The sequence below is a fragment of the Melanotaenia boesemani genome, chromosome 20 (genome assembly GCF_017639745.1).
Source record: "Melanotaenia boesemani isolate fMelBoe1 chromosome 20, fMelBoe1.pri, whole genome shotgun sequence".
Classification (NCBI taxonomy): Eukaryota; Metazoa; Chordata; class Actinopteri; order Atheriniformes; family Melanotaeniidae; genus Melanotaenia; species Melanotaenia boesemani.
Window position 1 is genome coordinate 13,614,178 of NC_055701.1, and position 14,782 is coordinate 13,628,959.

Here is a 14,782-nt window from a genome sequence, read left to right on the forward strand (position 1 = left end):
GCCCCACACTCCATCCCAAAGCTGACATGTTTCATCCACTTGCTCTGTCCAGCTGAGCATTCAGAATACAAGGAGCACGTGCCAATTATCTGTCAAAGGGTTGTTTCTATTTATGAAGAAACTGTGTTTTGTGCAACATAAAATTAAGGTTTTTGTGGTCTTTCATATGATGTGAAATATGAAAGAGGTGTAGACGTAGCAGTGATAGATGTTCAACATGATTACCTTCCCAAAAGAAGATTTTTATCTCAGGATTCCTTCATTTTATATCAGTAAGCATAATAACCTGCCTTATAGATGCAACGAGATCAACCACAGGCTTTCTTTAATCGCAAAAAAAAAAATTAAAGTCATCACCAACATTGCATATACCTATGATTCATTTTCCAGAAATTAAATAAAACATTTATTTTCATGCAAGCTGTCTCTGAATTTATTTCAAATCTTTGTTGTTTTGCAGGCTTCGAGGATGAAATTAAAATTAAACTTAAATTAACTAGCAAAACAAGGCATTTTCTGCCACCTGTTGAAATTTTACTGAAGAACTGTTGAGAAACAAAAAGCATCACAGCAAATTTGGAAGGCTTTAAAATAAAATTGTTTAAAGGATTTCTGGTCAGAGACATGTTAAATACTAACGCCGGTCAGCTCTACTCAGCCTCCACCCAGTCCTCTTTGGCCCAGCTGGGTAAACGGGTGGAATATTCAAAGTCTGGCCCTTTGTATCGTAAGGCATGGAGATACATGATGAGTTCTTTCTCTGTGGGGTCTGTTCGCACTATTTTACATTCACTACATAGGTGGTCTCGAGTCCAAGGAGCAGTTTCTTGAGTAGAGTTGGTCGATTTGGTTTGATTTCCACTTGATTTGATTGGTATAGTATCCTGACATTTTTCAAAGGTGGTGTTACTATTCACATTTACCCCCTCAGTGCTGTCTAGCTTGTTGTCTTGATCCTGACCACTTTCGCTGGTCTTGTTAGGCTCAGAGGAACAATCTGGCCTGTCCATTTTCTTAGATGCTCCCTTCTTCTCTGGCTCATGTGTAACCCCAATGCAATCATCCATAATGTCTAAGAGGAGTAAATTTTCCTGAGAGCGATGTTCTTCTACCAAGGCCTGCAGAAGATCCTCATCACTCTTCCCCACAAGCCCGCCCTTTCCTCTATGAGGACCCCAAGCTGAGGAACCATAGATGGGATCATTGAGGATTGGAAAGCCCAAGTACTGAAGGTGAACCCTGATCTGGTGGGTGCGGCCGGTCAGGGGCAAGCAGCGGACAACACTTGTTTTTCCATTAAAGCTTAGCCTCTGGAAAACAGTTCGGCACTCCTTTCCCTTTGGGTGAACTCGGCAAAGCCCGATTTTAAAGGACACAACCAGGATAGGCTCCTCACAGATGAGCTCCCCTTCAGGGAATTCCCCCTCTACTCGACACACATACTCCTTTTCAAGCTGAAACAAGAGAAAATGTAATTACATTTCTATTTAACCAATTCAAACTTTTGTATTAGTCAGAAGTATGACAATATTTCTAAACAAGCCTGAACGTACTTGTCTGTCGCGCACCAACTGGTCCAGTTTCTTTGATGTCTCCAGTGTCCTGGCAAACAGCAGGACTCCAGAGGTTAGCCTGTCCAGCCTGTGGACGGTGTGAAGCTCAGAGATGCCTCGCTCTTTGCCCAGAATGAAAATTACTGTGTTGTGGCGGAAACGTCCACAGGGGTGGACAGGGATGGAGGCCGGCTTGTCAACTACAAGCACTTCACCATCATCCACCAGAACCTCCAGAGGTGTGGCAGCTACAGGTGGCTCATGGCGATGCACAGTGTTCCTCATATGATCATTATTCTACAAAGGATCACATCAAATCATGTCAGCTTTAAAATAGAGTTTCACACCAGTGTGATCCTCTCTTGCAAGAAGCATAAACTGATTCAAACTAATAATACTGACCTTGAGCACAACAGACAGGTCCTCCACAGGGGTGTCGTTGAGCCGGATGCGGCCCTCTCTGGTCGCCTTCTGATAATACTCTATGGATTCAGCTCTGAACTCCTTCTCAAACACCTCCAGAAGCCTCTTCCCAACCCATCGACCTTTGCAGTAGGTTTTGAAGTCAAAGAAATATGGGTACACCTTACGCAGCCCGCCCTCGAAATAGTAGGACGTCTCACTGAAATGCTCCTGGTTAAAGCTAACACCCGGGTTGCGTTTTTGCGGTGGTGGGATGTATCTCTCGCCGGGACGAAGCTTCTTTCCTCCCGCTCCTCTTTGCCTTTTCACTCTGGTATTTTTCTCCAGTCCGTCCGCTTCGTCGTTTTTGCGTTTAACATCTTTTACTGCCTCTGTCGCCGTGGTATCCCTCACTGATACCGGGGTGTTTATGTCCTCCGGTTTTTCTGTGGTGGTAACTGCTTGTTCCATTGTCAGGCTGCTGTGCTGATACCTTAAATGATTAAAAGAACGGCGCAAAAAATTATTAAGGTTATACGACAAAATAATACCAGCTATACCTTTTATATCTGTCTTATCCAAGAAGAAAGACAATGAAATTTGTGCCGATGCTTTCACGTGCATTGCTTTAGCTAAACAAGGGGTCCTCGTCGGAAATGGTGCGTAGTGATGACGTGAATGTGTAGTCCTGTATGCGATATTTGTAGTTCCAATCGTGAGCTCCTGTTTAAATACTTCAATTTATTAATTATTTTGGCATTTTTTCCCATTCACAACTGAGTAAATATTGATAATAAAATAAAAACGTTCCTTTTTGCAGGTAATATTTGCGTAATTATGTCTTACTAATGGCCCTGTGATAGACTGGAGACCTGTCCAGGGTATACCCTGCCTCTGCCTGTTCCCAGTTCCCTTTGTAATGACGTTCAGTATAAAATATTAAATAAATGAAAAACTTGTCATTTACAATGTGCTAATTTCCAGTAAAGCATGTAAAGTACGAGATCAATCAGTTCATTTAATTGACTTTATTAATAAATCTAATTTACTCACAATATTTGTACACTTTAAAAATGCCTTGGGTTTTGGGTATATCTTCCTCTGTCAAACATAACACATTCTAGATTTTAGTGGTTTCTACTTCAACTTGTCTCAGTGTTATTCCAGTTGTATCCAAACATTCCCACAAGTTTAATAGCAAATTTACCATTCATCTAGATTCCATACAAGCACTGCTAACATTGCATACTGGTGCTTTTCAAAAATGAAATAAAACATGGTTAAACTTTACATGCTTCCTTATAAACAACACTGTACTTTTTTTCTTCAAACATTCACATCACTCTAACTGTCTCCAGGGATTCAGTGAAAACAGTAATTAGTAGACCAGTGGTCACTTATTCTGTCACTCATTGTTGTAGCTCTCTAGGAAGACATTCTGTTCAAGCAAACAGAGCAAGGGCCTCCTAGTACGTTGCTAGGCTTCAACCCAGTGGAGCAGGTCATGAAAACAGGAGCTCAGAGAGGAGGACTACAGGGCCCCAGATATGCAGCACCAGCGCCACCTCCTGCGGGGGCAACCACACTGCAATCAGAGCTCACCTCTGGGGAAACAAGGAAGGACAGTTTGACAGGACTCATTAATTTTTTTTGTACAGCAAGTGAAGATTTAGGTTGTTTTCTTACCCTGGCCACTGGTGCCTCTTGTCAGTCAGGGGGACGTAAACTACTCCCATCAAAGCTGTCTTCAGGAAGGTGCCGTCACTCTGTCGATCATACTGTTCCAACACCTGACTGCCACCTTCAGGACCCACTGGGAGAACCAACCTCCCACCTGGTTTTAGCTGCTCCAAAAGCTTCCATAAGAGACATAGAGAAAACAATGGTATCTTATCTAGTCCAAAACTAAACTCAGACTGTGTTCAGGAGGTGCTTTACAGCTTGAAGCATGTGACAAAGTTATTTTTGAATATTCAAGTCTTTTAAGATTCACCCTGCCGCTGTTTATGCTACAGATACAGTCAAGCTTGTCTCAATCTAAGCTTGCTGTTCCTTGTTTACAGACCTTAGATATTCAATTTTCACAAGAGTGGAAGTCAAATATCCTTACAGCCTTAGGAACAGTAGCTGCAGCTGCACCGACATGAATGGCATCATATGGTGCTCCATCTGGGTAGCCAAGTCTTCCATCTCCCACTGTGAGCAGGTGGAAGTATAATCAATTCATTCAGTCTGTGCAGTTGAAACATAAATATTTTATAAAGGTATGACTTTGCTGACTCCTGACTCACCTACAAGTCTGATACGTCCTGATGACAGCAATTCTGGGTCATCCGCTTGCACATTTTTTATTGCCCTTTGAACCAGTTCATCTATGTGTTCAATGCCAACCACTGTACCACTAGGTCCTGTCTATATACAACAGGAAAAAAAAAACAAAACAAACAAAAAAATAAACAACCAAAAAACAAACAAACAAACAAAAAAAAAACATTTGTTTCACTCAGTCATACTATATATTTCATAGTTAACCTACAGAACAAAACCCCAAGTCAGACCCCTAAGATTTTAAGGAATCATGACCAGTGATGAAACATACCATTCTTGCAAAGCAGGCGGTGAGGTATCCACTTCCTGAACCAACATCTAGTGCAGATGCCCCTTCTGTTAGTTTTTCACTTAACAGCTCCAGTGCATGTGCATGCTGTCAGGTTAAAAAAAAGAAAGAAAGAACAAAAAAGTAAAATCATGTGCATTTACACAAGTGAACTATTTACTTCCTCCAACTGTATCTGAGTTATTGACATTACAGTTTGATGTCTGTTACTCACCATGTGTGGTGCGCTGATGGTCGCCCTGTAGCCTGTAATACGCAAAGACCATAACGCTGTGTCAATGCACACATCCGTGCAAATGAAACATCTACACCACATGAATAAATACAAGCATGTTCACCAAGTGAATCAATAATACTTATTATTTTTTCACTGTGCAATGTTTTGCTAGGAAAACTGTGGTCCTGTCATTTATATGAATGTTAAAAAGAAACAAACATAAAATCCACCCAAAATTTTACTATCAATCAACCCCTCCTACAGCAATAGTCCTACTATCAGAACAGTGCAGTCCACTACATTCCAAAACTGTTTAATAACAACTCATGGAGTACAACAAAAAGTCCAAGGTGCTTACTTGGCTTACAAACCCCCTTATCCATTGTGGCCCCAACCTGCACCCCACAGGATCCAAATAATAATATGTCCCATACACCCACAAAAGCACCACATGCATGTCCCAACGGATAAGAGCTGTTCGGGTGACACTATAACATAACATGTACCACAGTCATAGAGCATTTTTAATGTTGCTTTTGATCAAAGAAGATCTTTAGAAGAATTGCTTGGACTGAGTACCTATGGTCTGTGGAGCATCTGCATAAGGATACTCTCTGGTGTAAAGCCCTCTGTCAGTGGCCAGCATGGCGTCAAACACTCTGTCATTGCGGATTACGCCATGATCTGGAGGAAGAAATAAGACATAATGAAAGGGGTCTGAACAAGTTATATCATTTTACAGGATTAATTCCTTATACCAATGTCTGTAATCATGTTTGTGAGTCACGTCACTTTATCTGATCATATCCTAAACTCTAACCTTGTGTTCCCTGCAGCATGTAGCTGCAGTCACCAAAAAGACACACATATATCAAAGCATTCAGTCCCTAATATTAAAAAATTACCTCTTAGTCTGCTGATGAGCTCTGGATGTGTTTTACCACTGGACATCCACGCCATGGTCCGGGACAGCAGCACACCCATAGGGACTGCCACAACTGCCAGGCGCAACGCCGCTCGCATTTCCTACACTGGATCTCCCTGCAGCGACATGATGATTGCCACCCTGAGAGCATGACACGCATGTAACTAAAGCATTTAAAGGTCAAGCTCTATTCATTATGTGGTGCTTAGGAAGATAATTTATAATAGGTCTGTTAATCATCTAAGCAAACTGAGCTGAATATAATTATTTTACAAATCAATTTTGACACTTAGCCAACGAGCTGATGTAGATCAAATGTTTAAAGCAAAGTTAGCAAGCTGACATTACTTTAAGCAAAAATATTACAGCTGCTAGTGATTATTTATTTATCTTTAAAGAGTTTTTCTTAATTAAAATAATTAAACAGAGGTCAGTAGGGCTTGTTTACCTTGTAGTTGGTCACCGTCACTTTAAAGTGATACTCACTTCCTGGTCCCTTCTTCATTAGCCACAGTACTTGGCCAATAAGGTGCGGAATCGTACCACAGAGCTGTCATTATCCAATCATAGCTCATAAAATTCTGATAGGCGGGTACATTACCCAATCACATTAACTTCCAGAGGAAAGCAGGTTGGCTTTTGCTAAAGGTTGTGCATCAGCAAACAGCTAGCTGGTGAAGCTAAACTTTAATTTTTAACTTAATATCAACTAATAAACAGAAGAAGTAACTGCCCACGTGTCGAAGTTACCACACAGGTACGACGCTTGTTAATATTATGGCGATAAATTGTTTATTAGGCATTGTAAATACACAATAATCCGTAAAGAAAAGGATAGTCCATTTTAGCTGCACTGGTAAATCACGTTCAGATAAAGATTTGATTTTATACGTGGAAATCTAAATGTCTTTCGAAAATGTCTGTTTTAATGTCAGAAGAGCTAGGTCGTGGTCTAAAATAGTCTAGCGTTCATTTATTTATTTATTTTTAAAATTATCTTTGTCACCTGTTTAGCTCAGTGGCTGCACCACAATGATTGACGACTTCGAGAGTCAGGAGGTTCGGTCCAGCGGTGAGCTGTGGTCCGAAATCTGTTCCTGTCTGCCGGAGGTGCAAACTGAGGCAGTTCCGGAGAACAGCACGGAGTTCACAGACTCTTTCCATCCAGCAACCCATGGCGGAGTGCAACTTAATGGACAAGCAAATGGGACCACTACCATAACGTCCAGAGCCAAATGGGAGCCCATGGAGGACTCGGACATTTATATAGCTAGTTTAGGTATTTCTCAGCTTTCAACTTTTCTATCCTTCAGAGACTGAAGTCTAATGACTGCAGTCCTGCCTAGATAACAGTGGGGTCAACTGGCCCTTGGACCTGTGGTCAATAAGTACCATTTAGAAATTCTTCCTTTTGCCATCACTCAAAAGATGCAGTTGTAACTTCAATGCATGATCTAAAATGCATATATTTTGTCTACATTTTAATTTAGAGAATCGCCTGAAGAAGATAAAAGGCCAGTCCAGTGATGTGACCTCCAGGGACATGCTCCGCTCCTTGTCTCAAGCTAAGAAAGAATGCTGGGATAGATTCCTGCATGATGCCCAGACCTCAGAGCTCTTCCAAGGTGGTGAGATGGATGAGAGGTAGGACATGGATGTAAAACATCATCCTCATGGAAGAATTTTTGTTTAAAGAAACATCAAACTTTCTGTGATTTCTGTGAATTTTATTTTATTATCCAAGTATTTCAAGAACAGTGCAATTACCTGCAGCTTCCTGTAAATACACTAAACTATAAAGCCTATTTAAACAAACACATTGAAATATATTGCTCAAGAATCAGATTGGTATCTCAGCGAGTAGCATTAAATGGGCCTTCTGCCATCGTAACACTCTTAACCTTCTGTGTATCTTCTTTTCCCAGTGCTCTTGAGCACTTCAAGAGGTGGCTGATCCCAGAGAAGGTGGCCATCAGTGCAGAGGAACTGGAATATCTTTTGAGACCATCTCAGGCAAAGGAAACAGAGGGATCAAATCAAACACAAAATGGAGAAGACACAGAAGGAGAGACGCACAGCTCTGAAGAAGACAGCTCTCACAGCCCAGAGAAATGAGTGTGTTAAAATCAGAATGCTGATAGAGCTGATTTATCTTGTATTCAATGACTATACGTGACTTGTGACTTTCACCTAAGGTCATTTGGAGCTGTGTTATGTCAGAACAGTGTTTTGGTTAAGCTCTTCTTCTCAGCTGTCAGAGGCAGCGATGCCCTGTCTTCATCCTTTCTATCCCAATTAATGAAGTGTTCAGTACTCATACATTCAGTGTATTTTTGTCTGTCATTAATCCTCTCAACCTCGCCACACTTATGTTTGAAAATATTTTATGTTATTTAAAATGATATTTGTTTGCATTGTATTGGCTCTCAACTTTAAATGAACATGTATATATTGATAAGGGATCAAATGCAGTTATGTTCCAAATGAGATAAAGAATTTAAGCAATACCTTGTAGAGACAAGAGTTTTTCTGTTTTTCAAAAAGATGACATCTTATGTTGGTGTATGATCTCAGTAATGTATATTCTAGAAAAAAAAGTGTAACACTATGTAAGATTTTCATTTTTATCAGAACTTTTTTTTAATCATTTTTAAGTCTTAGCCATGTTGCAATAAAAATAACTAGTATTGATTCTGATAATTTGCCTGCTTGCTGACTGAAAACAAAAGCACTAATAGCTTAGCTTGGTGGAATTAATATCAAAACATCTGTGCAGTGTTCAGCATATACATTAGTAAGACCTAATTTTGATTTGGACAGCCTTTACGAGTCAATGTCTGCAGGACTGTTGTAGAATAATTTAAAATGAAGTTTAGAGGCTCAGTTGTATTTTTTTAAGTAAGTTTTATTTGCATCAAGTCATTCAAGGTCTTCACAAACAGAGCAGATTTCTTGTCTGTGGTTTGTCTTTCTGGCTGGTATCTTTAGATGGCAGCAAAGAACCAAACTTAATTTAACCACTTTTTTGGAAGCCAAAGTCTTTAGCAGCCACATGAAGAGCAATCAGCCTGTGGCTAAGTTGCATGACAGATCTTGGACCAAAATACTCATGGATTTGGATGATTAGCAACAAATTTTCTTTGGAAAAATAAATGAAAAATCTCATGTGAAGTGCTTATAAGTTCAAAGTGAGTATGTGCTATTTGATTAAGCTGTACTTGAAGATGTGAGTACTTAAAGCATCTGGTTGAACTCAGTTTTTTACAGCTGTGAAACTGAATCGATGTTACTTTCAATGAAAAAAACTTTGTGAAGGATAAATTACTTGAATTTCATTTACCAAACCAGTGAACTTTGCTCCATTTTTACATCAAATGCACACGGTTTATCTTAGATTAGCTGATTTGAAACTAACGTACAGATTCTGTGCTTGCAAAAAGTCCAATATATTCATTTAAAAACTAGGGGGGTGTGCACACATAAGTGTCCTTCAACATTGAGTTCTTAGGTACACCTTATGGTGCCCCTGGACACATCATCAGCAATGTAACTTGGGATCACAGGGGGTTTCAGGTCTTACAACATTCAGACCCCTTCCCCCAGGCGACCCAGGCAGCGTTGATCAGGTCCCAGCTTGTGTCCAGGTAGTGCTACCCTACAACCACCTTGACGCCACCTCTGCTGCATTGGTGGCCAACTTGACAGCCCTCCACTGACTGGCTCCTGTAATGCCAAGCATCTTGTAGGCCCTGCAGAGGGATTGGCCCACAAATCCTCGGCATCCCATTTCAATGGGTTAGCATCTTTCCCGCCAACCATTGCTCCGACACTCGTCCACCAGCTCAGAGTGCCCTCTTTCTCTCATGGGCCTTATCCATCCAGTCCTTCCATGGGACAGTCAGATGCAAGAGAATTACTTGCTTGGATGCTACTGAGGTGAGAACAATGTCTGGCCTTGATGTTGTCTTGGCGACCGCTTCTGGGAACGCCAGCTGTTTCCCCAGGTCAACTTTCAAATCCCAATCACGCGCCGTCACCAACACGCCGAAGGAGGTATTTCAAGCAGCCGCAGCAGGCTTCTCCCTAGCTCTGACAAAAGTGATAGTGTTCCTAACTGGGCAAAGGCTCTTGCTGTGGCTGATCCCACTGCAGATAGCATCCGCTATGGCCTTCAGGAATGGTTGTCTCCAGCGGTAGCGCCCTTTATCCAGGGCTCTTAGACAGCAGTTGAGGATGTGCTCCAGGGTTCCTCTCTTCTGGCAGGGGGGGCAAGCTGATGTCTCTGCCTTCCCCCAGGTAAAGAGGTTAGATGGGCTAGGCAGCACATCGTAGACCACCTGGATCAAGAAATTTATGTTCAGCTTTCCACAGCTCAGTCGATGTGACCTTGGGCTCAACAGCTTACTCTGCAATGCCCACAGCCTCGGAAACTCTCCACTTAGAAGACACATAAGTCCCATTTGTTATTCCAATTTCCATGTTTCATACAATACAGCACTTCACAAACACTCTTTTTATTAACAGAAATTTTTTACACTTATTTTATCACATATTTTTGTCAGTGGCTTGGAGTCATTTGTCACAATAGTCAACAGACACTTTTTGTTTTGGTTAACTCTACCATGATGTCGCACATCCTCGACAATCAAAATCTAAAAAGCAATAATGATCATGACACTCTGAAATGATTAATAGATCCATTAATCTTTGTCTTCCACTGGGCAATTCCATCCATTCTCAGAAAAATTTAATTTCATATTATTAACAAAGAAGATTACATATAATGAGCATGAAAGGTTGGTATCAGATAAATAATCTACAAAGACTGATTAAAAATGACAAAGAATAAAAATAAATAAAGAGATTGTTTTGATATAACAGTGTCCCATTTCTGCTACTGCATCTCACTATAATAAATAAAACAGAATCTCTGAACAAGTTCATATTGTTATTTAGACAATCAAAGAACTCAAAAAGTATAATATACTTCAATGAATGTCCATTCGTTGTAAATAGAGTCAAAGAGAGCAGAGGCATTTCAAATCAAAGTGATGGCTGTGGGCTAACAGTTGCTCTCACATAGATTTACGAGATAATGGATCTTTTATAAATCTTTATAAAGGCTTTTTTTTGTCTGAGGGCACACGTTACAAACCTGTGTGCAGAAAAAAAAAAAAAAAAAAAAAAAATTGGCAGCCTGGATGGTCAAATTGAGAGCACAATATCGAAATGGAATTCATGTCATGTGTTAAAAATGTGAGCTAAGACTACAAATTCTCACAAAATGGCACAATATGGGGTTGTCAACTTCTCTAGTTGACACTAAGCAGTCCACCCACAATATATCTAAAAGATAAAGAAAACTCCTCTGAGGACAGTAATGTGCACATTCTGGACAGAGAAGACAAATGGTTTGAGAGAGAAGTGAAGAAAGGATGAAGAATGTTCTCCATGAAACACAAAGCATGTGGCCTTGACATCTTTCCCCAGGGAGCTTCCCAAGTATTTATGTCTTGAATCATGTGACCATATCTCCCATGGTGCGGGTAAACATTTCCACCCATCCTGGATGTTGTGGAGCATCTCTGGAGACACTTGAAAAAGGCAGGGCTTTACCTATCTAATCAGGGTTAACTATTTATTTTTAATTTGTTTGTGATAAGAACTGTGTTTAGCTTGATAAGAGAGGGAATTAATTTTTTTTTTAAATATGAAAAATATTTTTAAAACAAGTTTGAAACTTAAAATGTGGTCAAATAAAAAAAATCTATTGAACTAAATTTTCCATAAGTCAAGATTGAGAGCTATATATAAACTTATCAGTGCTACAAGAATCTACAAAGAATCCACAGAATATAACCGGCAGTGGCTCAGGCGGTAGAGCAGGTCGTCCAATGACCGGAAGGTTGGCGGTTCGATTCCCACTCCCGCAGTCTATCGTTGTGTCCTTGGGCAAGAAATCACTGGTGAATGAATGTGGATGAATGTTCAGTGATGGTCGGAGAGGCTGTAGGCGCAGACTGGCAGCCACGTCTCCGTCAGCCTGCCCCAGGGCAGCTGTGGCTACACACGCAGCTTACCATCACCAGGTATGAGTGAGGAGTGGATGAATAATAGATACACAGTGTAACGCGCTTTGGGTGCCTTTAAAAGCGCTATATAAATCTACTCCGTTATTATTAACCAATATCAATGGTTTAAATTTAGAAAGAAAATATGTGATGTAATGCAGATGGTTAATGGTTGCAATAGTTTGTCTTGAAAGCAACTTACAAATTTGTGGGATCTAATAGTACATCTAAACAAAGTTAATCCACCCAGGGAAAAGCATCCAAGCCTTCACTTGTTTCTATATCATAGCCTTTTGTAGCAGAAATTCATGAACTGAAATCCTTTGAGGACCCCTAAATCAGCAGGATTCATAGGAAAGACTTACTGTGTGTTTTCTTGTGAGACTGGAAATGTAACAGACAGGTGCCATGTAGTAACAGGTTGTAGTAGAGTGGTAAATAATACCGTGGAGCAAGAAATTCAGATGTTATTGTCACTTTTTCTTACATAAAATATAACATCCATCACAGGAAGGTGTTCATACAAAAACAAAAGAAAACAAACAAACAAACAAAAAAAAAACAAACAAAAAAAACAAAAAAAAAACAACAAAAAAACCAAAACAAAACAACTATTATGTCCCATGACATGAACCTTTTTAACATCTTTATATATTTTTAAATGTTTTCAAAAATGTTTCATTTGTTAGTAAATAACTAGAAACAAGACTGCTGTTGTTACAGCCCTTGCTAGGAAACTCCCATAACAAATGCTGGAGAGTGGGTGAAATGATGAATGAAAGTAAAACTACTTTATTACCAAATATTGTTGTGATTGCACAAATTAAATTGTATAAAGCTGTCTTGTTTTTCTTTTCCTCCAGCTCTCAATGGGCTGCCTCTCCAAGGTCATAAGGAAATTACACCCCACATATCTCCAGACCCTACAACGTAATCTGCAAAAAGGTCGGATGCCATCACCTCATCAGAAAAACTCAAGAAAATTCCTCTCGGCAAGGTCCCCTGTTAATAAACGAAATCCCAGCAGCAGAAACAGCCTGCTTGACTTGTTCCTGCAGAATGAAGAGTTGGTAAACAGGAAACTCTAAAAAAAAACATTTCTGAGAGGAAAAAACTTTGGACTGAGAACAGTAGCTGTAGTCACACTGCTGACTTTAGATAACGCTCGAAAGTTGGCTGAACTGTCTTAGATCTGTGATCCCTCGATGGTAATACCTGGGAACACAAAATCATGTATTTGTAGATAATCCAGGAGTGTTGGGCCATGAATTTAAGGGCTTGTAAAATTGAATGTGAAAACAAAAATGATTGGACTGCCACACAAGAGGTGGTCTGCTTTGTGTGTGAAACACACTGGTTGCACAATAAAAAGGAAGGTGAAATATCTGGACTGCTGTGGCTCTCATATGCTACTTATTAGGATGAGAGTTTTCCAGACCACCTTATTCTGTACAATGGCATCCACCATAACACCTTGAGCTGGTATCCCACACATTTTTATTACTTTGTGGCTGTTGCAGCAATAAAATGTCACATTCTGTATGAGGAAGTCATCAGACAGAAGACAAAATAGCCCACCCGACCATCTTGGTGAAAGTTCAAAGCGCAACAGTCTAATAATTCCACTTAAAACAGCTCCTGATGACAAAAGTCCTGTCTTCACAAGTGCACAGAATCCAATAGAAAAGCACCCAAGAGAATGGGGTGGAAAGGTTGAGGGCTTTGTGGGATGCAAACGTCTTCATGTGATTTACGACTAGTAAAAAAAAAAAAAAAAAAAAAAAGAAAATCACATCACAGATGTAAAAAAAAAAGACAAATAGTTTGGTGTCCTGTGTTACCAATCATTTCTAACCATTTATTTATTGGAGAGGTGATACATTCGCAGAGTGATACAATTCTATATCCATTCTTCTTCTCTCAAAGCTATCAAAATGTCTCGCTATAGTACTTCAGCATATGTATTCAAACAGACCAGGTTTCATGAAAAAACATCCCTGAAGCTCAGAAAAGATGTTAAGTGATAAAAAAAAAGATTACTGCCACTATAAGTCATAAAGAATTTAAATCTCATTACTCTTAGTTAATATCAGTGGTGAAAATCACAGGTTTGATTAGAAATTTAGTTAAATTTGACTCATAATGTATCATCAATGTAAGATCATGAGTTAATCCAATCACTTCCATTCATGTCAAATCACAAAAAGCAACTAAAATGTCTAAATATAATTTTATTCTCGAACTCCATTTTAATGACAATGAATCAATTAATCAAAAACAGACTGTGCTACTTTGTGTTTACTGAGTTTTAAGATTTTCATTCAACCTAAAAAAACTGGAAGAATTCATTTCTATTTAAATCAAGATATAGTTTAAACCTTATTCCTATTTAGAGTCTGAAACAAAATATTTTCAGAACTTATAATTTCCATGGTCGTACAGTCGGACTTTATCATAGTCACACCTTTGGATGTCTGCATTTTCTTCAACACATTAGAAGAAGAAATTTTAGTTGTTAGAATAAAGCTAATTAAGACCAATTACATTTTCTAAGGGTCTTCCAAATTATTGCTGTATTGATGCTTGAAACATGTTCAAATTGGATCAGTGCCGTCAGATCTTTCTTTACTGAATCAATGTGTTGTTACAGCCTGAGTTTATACAAGCCGGCATTTAAAAACTGCTACACTTCATTGCTTCAGCCTGAAATTGATTGTTCAGTATCATCACAATCAGCACTCTGCTGCACTTAAGAGTAGTCCAGCATTAATGAAATCTGCCCTCTGTCACCTCTTGACACTTATTTAATCTTTCACATCATGCTGGTTTTATGTGACTCTGACAACAAGATTCACAAATTTCAAATTAGTTCCGGTGTTATGAATATTTAACAAGTGCTGCCAGAGAAAGATCGTGGTCTGTCTCTTAATAGTTCAATTTGACAACCATTTCCCTAATGTTGGTATCTCAGAGTGTTTATCTGTAAAGTGCAGCTTT

The 14,782-nt window shown here is 39.5% G+C and overlaps 3 protein-coding genes across 5 annotated transcripts; 1 reads left to right on the forward strand and 2 right to left on the reverse strand.

Moving 5' to 3' along the window:
• Positions 1 to 308: 308 nt before the first annotated feature.
• On the reverse strand, positions 309 to 2,621 carry rpusd2 (RNA pseudouridine synthase domain containing 2). The gene is made up of 3 exons (XM_041971469.1): positions 1,956 to 2,621; positions 1,554 to 1,850; positions 309 to 1,454 (listed from the first exon to the last, which is right to left on the reverse strand). Exons 1-3 carry the CDS (start codon positions 2,577 to 2,579, stop codon positions 651 to 653), a joined length of 1,725 nt encoding a protein of 574 aa, XP_041827403.1. The 5' UTR covers positions 2,580 to 2,621; the 3' UTR covers positions 309 to 650.
• Positions 2,622 to 2,968: 347 nt separating this feature from the next.
• Positions 2,969 to 6,254, reverse strand: pcmtl (l-isoaspartyl protein carboxyl methyltransferase, like). 3 transcript variants are annotated; one of them, XM_041971472.1, is made up of 9 exons: positions 6,163 to 6,254; positions 5,695 to 5,830; positions 5,369 to 5,473; positions 4,787 to 4,818; positions 4,555 to 4,659; positions 4,247 to 4,367; positions 4,066 to 4,151; positions 3,642 to 3,811; positions 2,969 to 3,523 (listed from the first exon to the last, which is right to left on the reverse strand). In XM_041971472.1, exons 2-9 carry the CDS (start codon positions 5,810 to 5,812, stop codon positions 3,487 to 3,489), a joined length of 774 nt encoding a protein of 257 aa, XP_041827406.1. In that variant the 5' UTR covers positions 5,813 to 5,830; positions 6,163 to 6,254; the 3' UTR covers positions 2,969 to 3,486. The 3 variants fall into 3 exon arrangements, with proteins under 3 accessions (XP_041827406.1, XP_041827405.1, XP_041827407.1); XM_041971471.1 differs by having other exon boundaries at positions 5,695 to 5,855; positions 6,163 to 6,222; XM_041971473.1 differs by having other exon boundaries at positions 2,969 to 3,559; positions 5,695 to 5,855; positions 6,163 to 6,222.
• A 73-nt stretch (positions 6,255 to 6,327) lies between these two features.
• Positions 6,328 to 7,843, forward strand: ccdc32 (coiled-coil domain containing 32). The gene is made up of 4 exons (XM_041971474.1): positions 6,328 to 6,471; positions 6,729 to 6,993; positions 7,205 to 7,358; positions 7,640 to 7,843. Exons 2-4 carry the CDS (start codon positions 6,747 to 6,749, stop codon positions 7,827 to 7,829), a joined length of 591 nt encoding a protein of 196 aa, XP_041827408.1. The 5' UTR covers positions 6,328 to 6,471; positions 6,729 to 6,746; the 3' UTR covers positions 7,830 to 7,843.
• The last annotated feature ends 6,939 nt before the right edge of the window (positions 7,844 to 14,782 follow it).

Coding starts and splice junctions, on each gene's coding strand:
- ccdc32 (XM_041971474.1), top strand. CDS start 6,747: ATGATTGACGACTTCGAGAGTCAGGAGGTTCGGTCCAGCGGTGAGCTG. Junction 6,994..7,204: donor CATTTATATAGCTAGTTTAG/GTATTTCTCAGC, acceptor ATTTTAATTTAG/AGAATCGCCTGAAGAAGATA. Junction 7,359..7,639: donor GGTGGTGAGATGGATGAGAG/GTAGGACATGGA, acceptor TTCTTTTCCCAG/TGCTCTTGAGCACTTCAAGA.
- rpusd2 (XM_041971469.1), bottom strand. CDS start 2,579: ATGCACGTGAAAGCATCGGCACAAATTTCATTGTCTTTCTTCTTGGAT. Junction 1,851..1,955: donor ACCTGTCTGTTGTGCTCAAG/GTCAGTATTATT, acceptor GATCCTTTGTAG/AATAATGATCATATGAGGAA. Junction 1,455..1,553: donor AGTTGGTGCGCGACAGACAA/GTACGTTCAGGC, acceptor CTCTTGTTTCAG/CTTGAAAAGGAGTATGTGTG.
- pcmtl (XM_041971472.1), bottom strand. CDS start 5,812: ATGCGAGCGGCGTTGCGCCTGGCAGTTGTGGCAGTCCCTATGGGTGTG. Junction 4,368..4,554: donor CCGCCTGCTTTGCAAGAATG/GTATGTTTCATC, acceptor TGTTGTATATAG/ACAGGACCTAGTGGTACAGT. Junction 3,812..4,065: donor CAGCTACTGTTCCTAAGGCT/GTAAGGATATTT, acceptor CTCTTATGGAAG/CTTTTGGAGCAGCTAAAACC.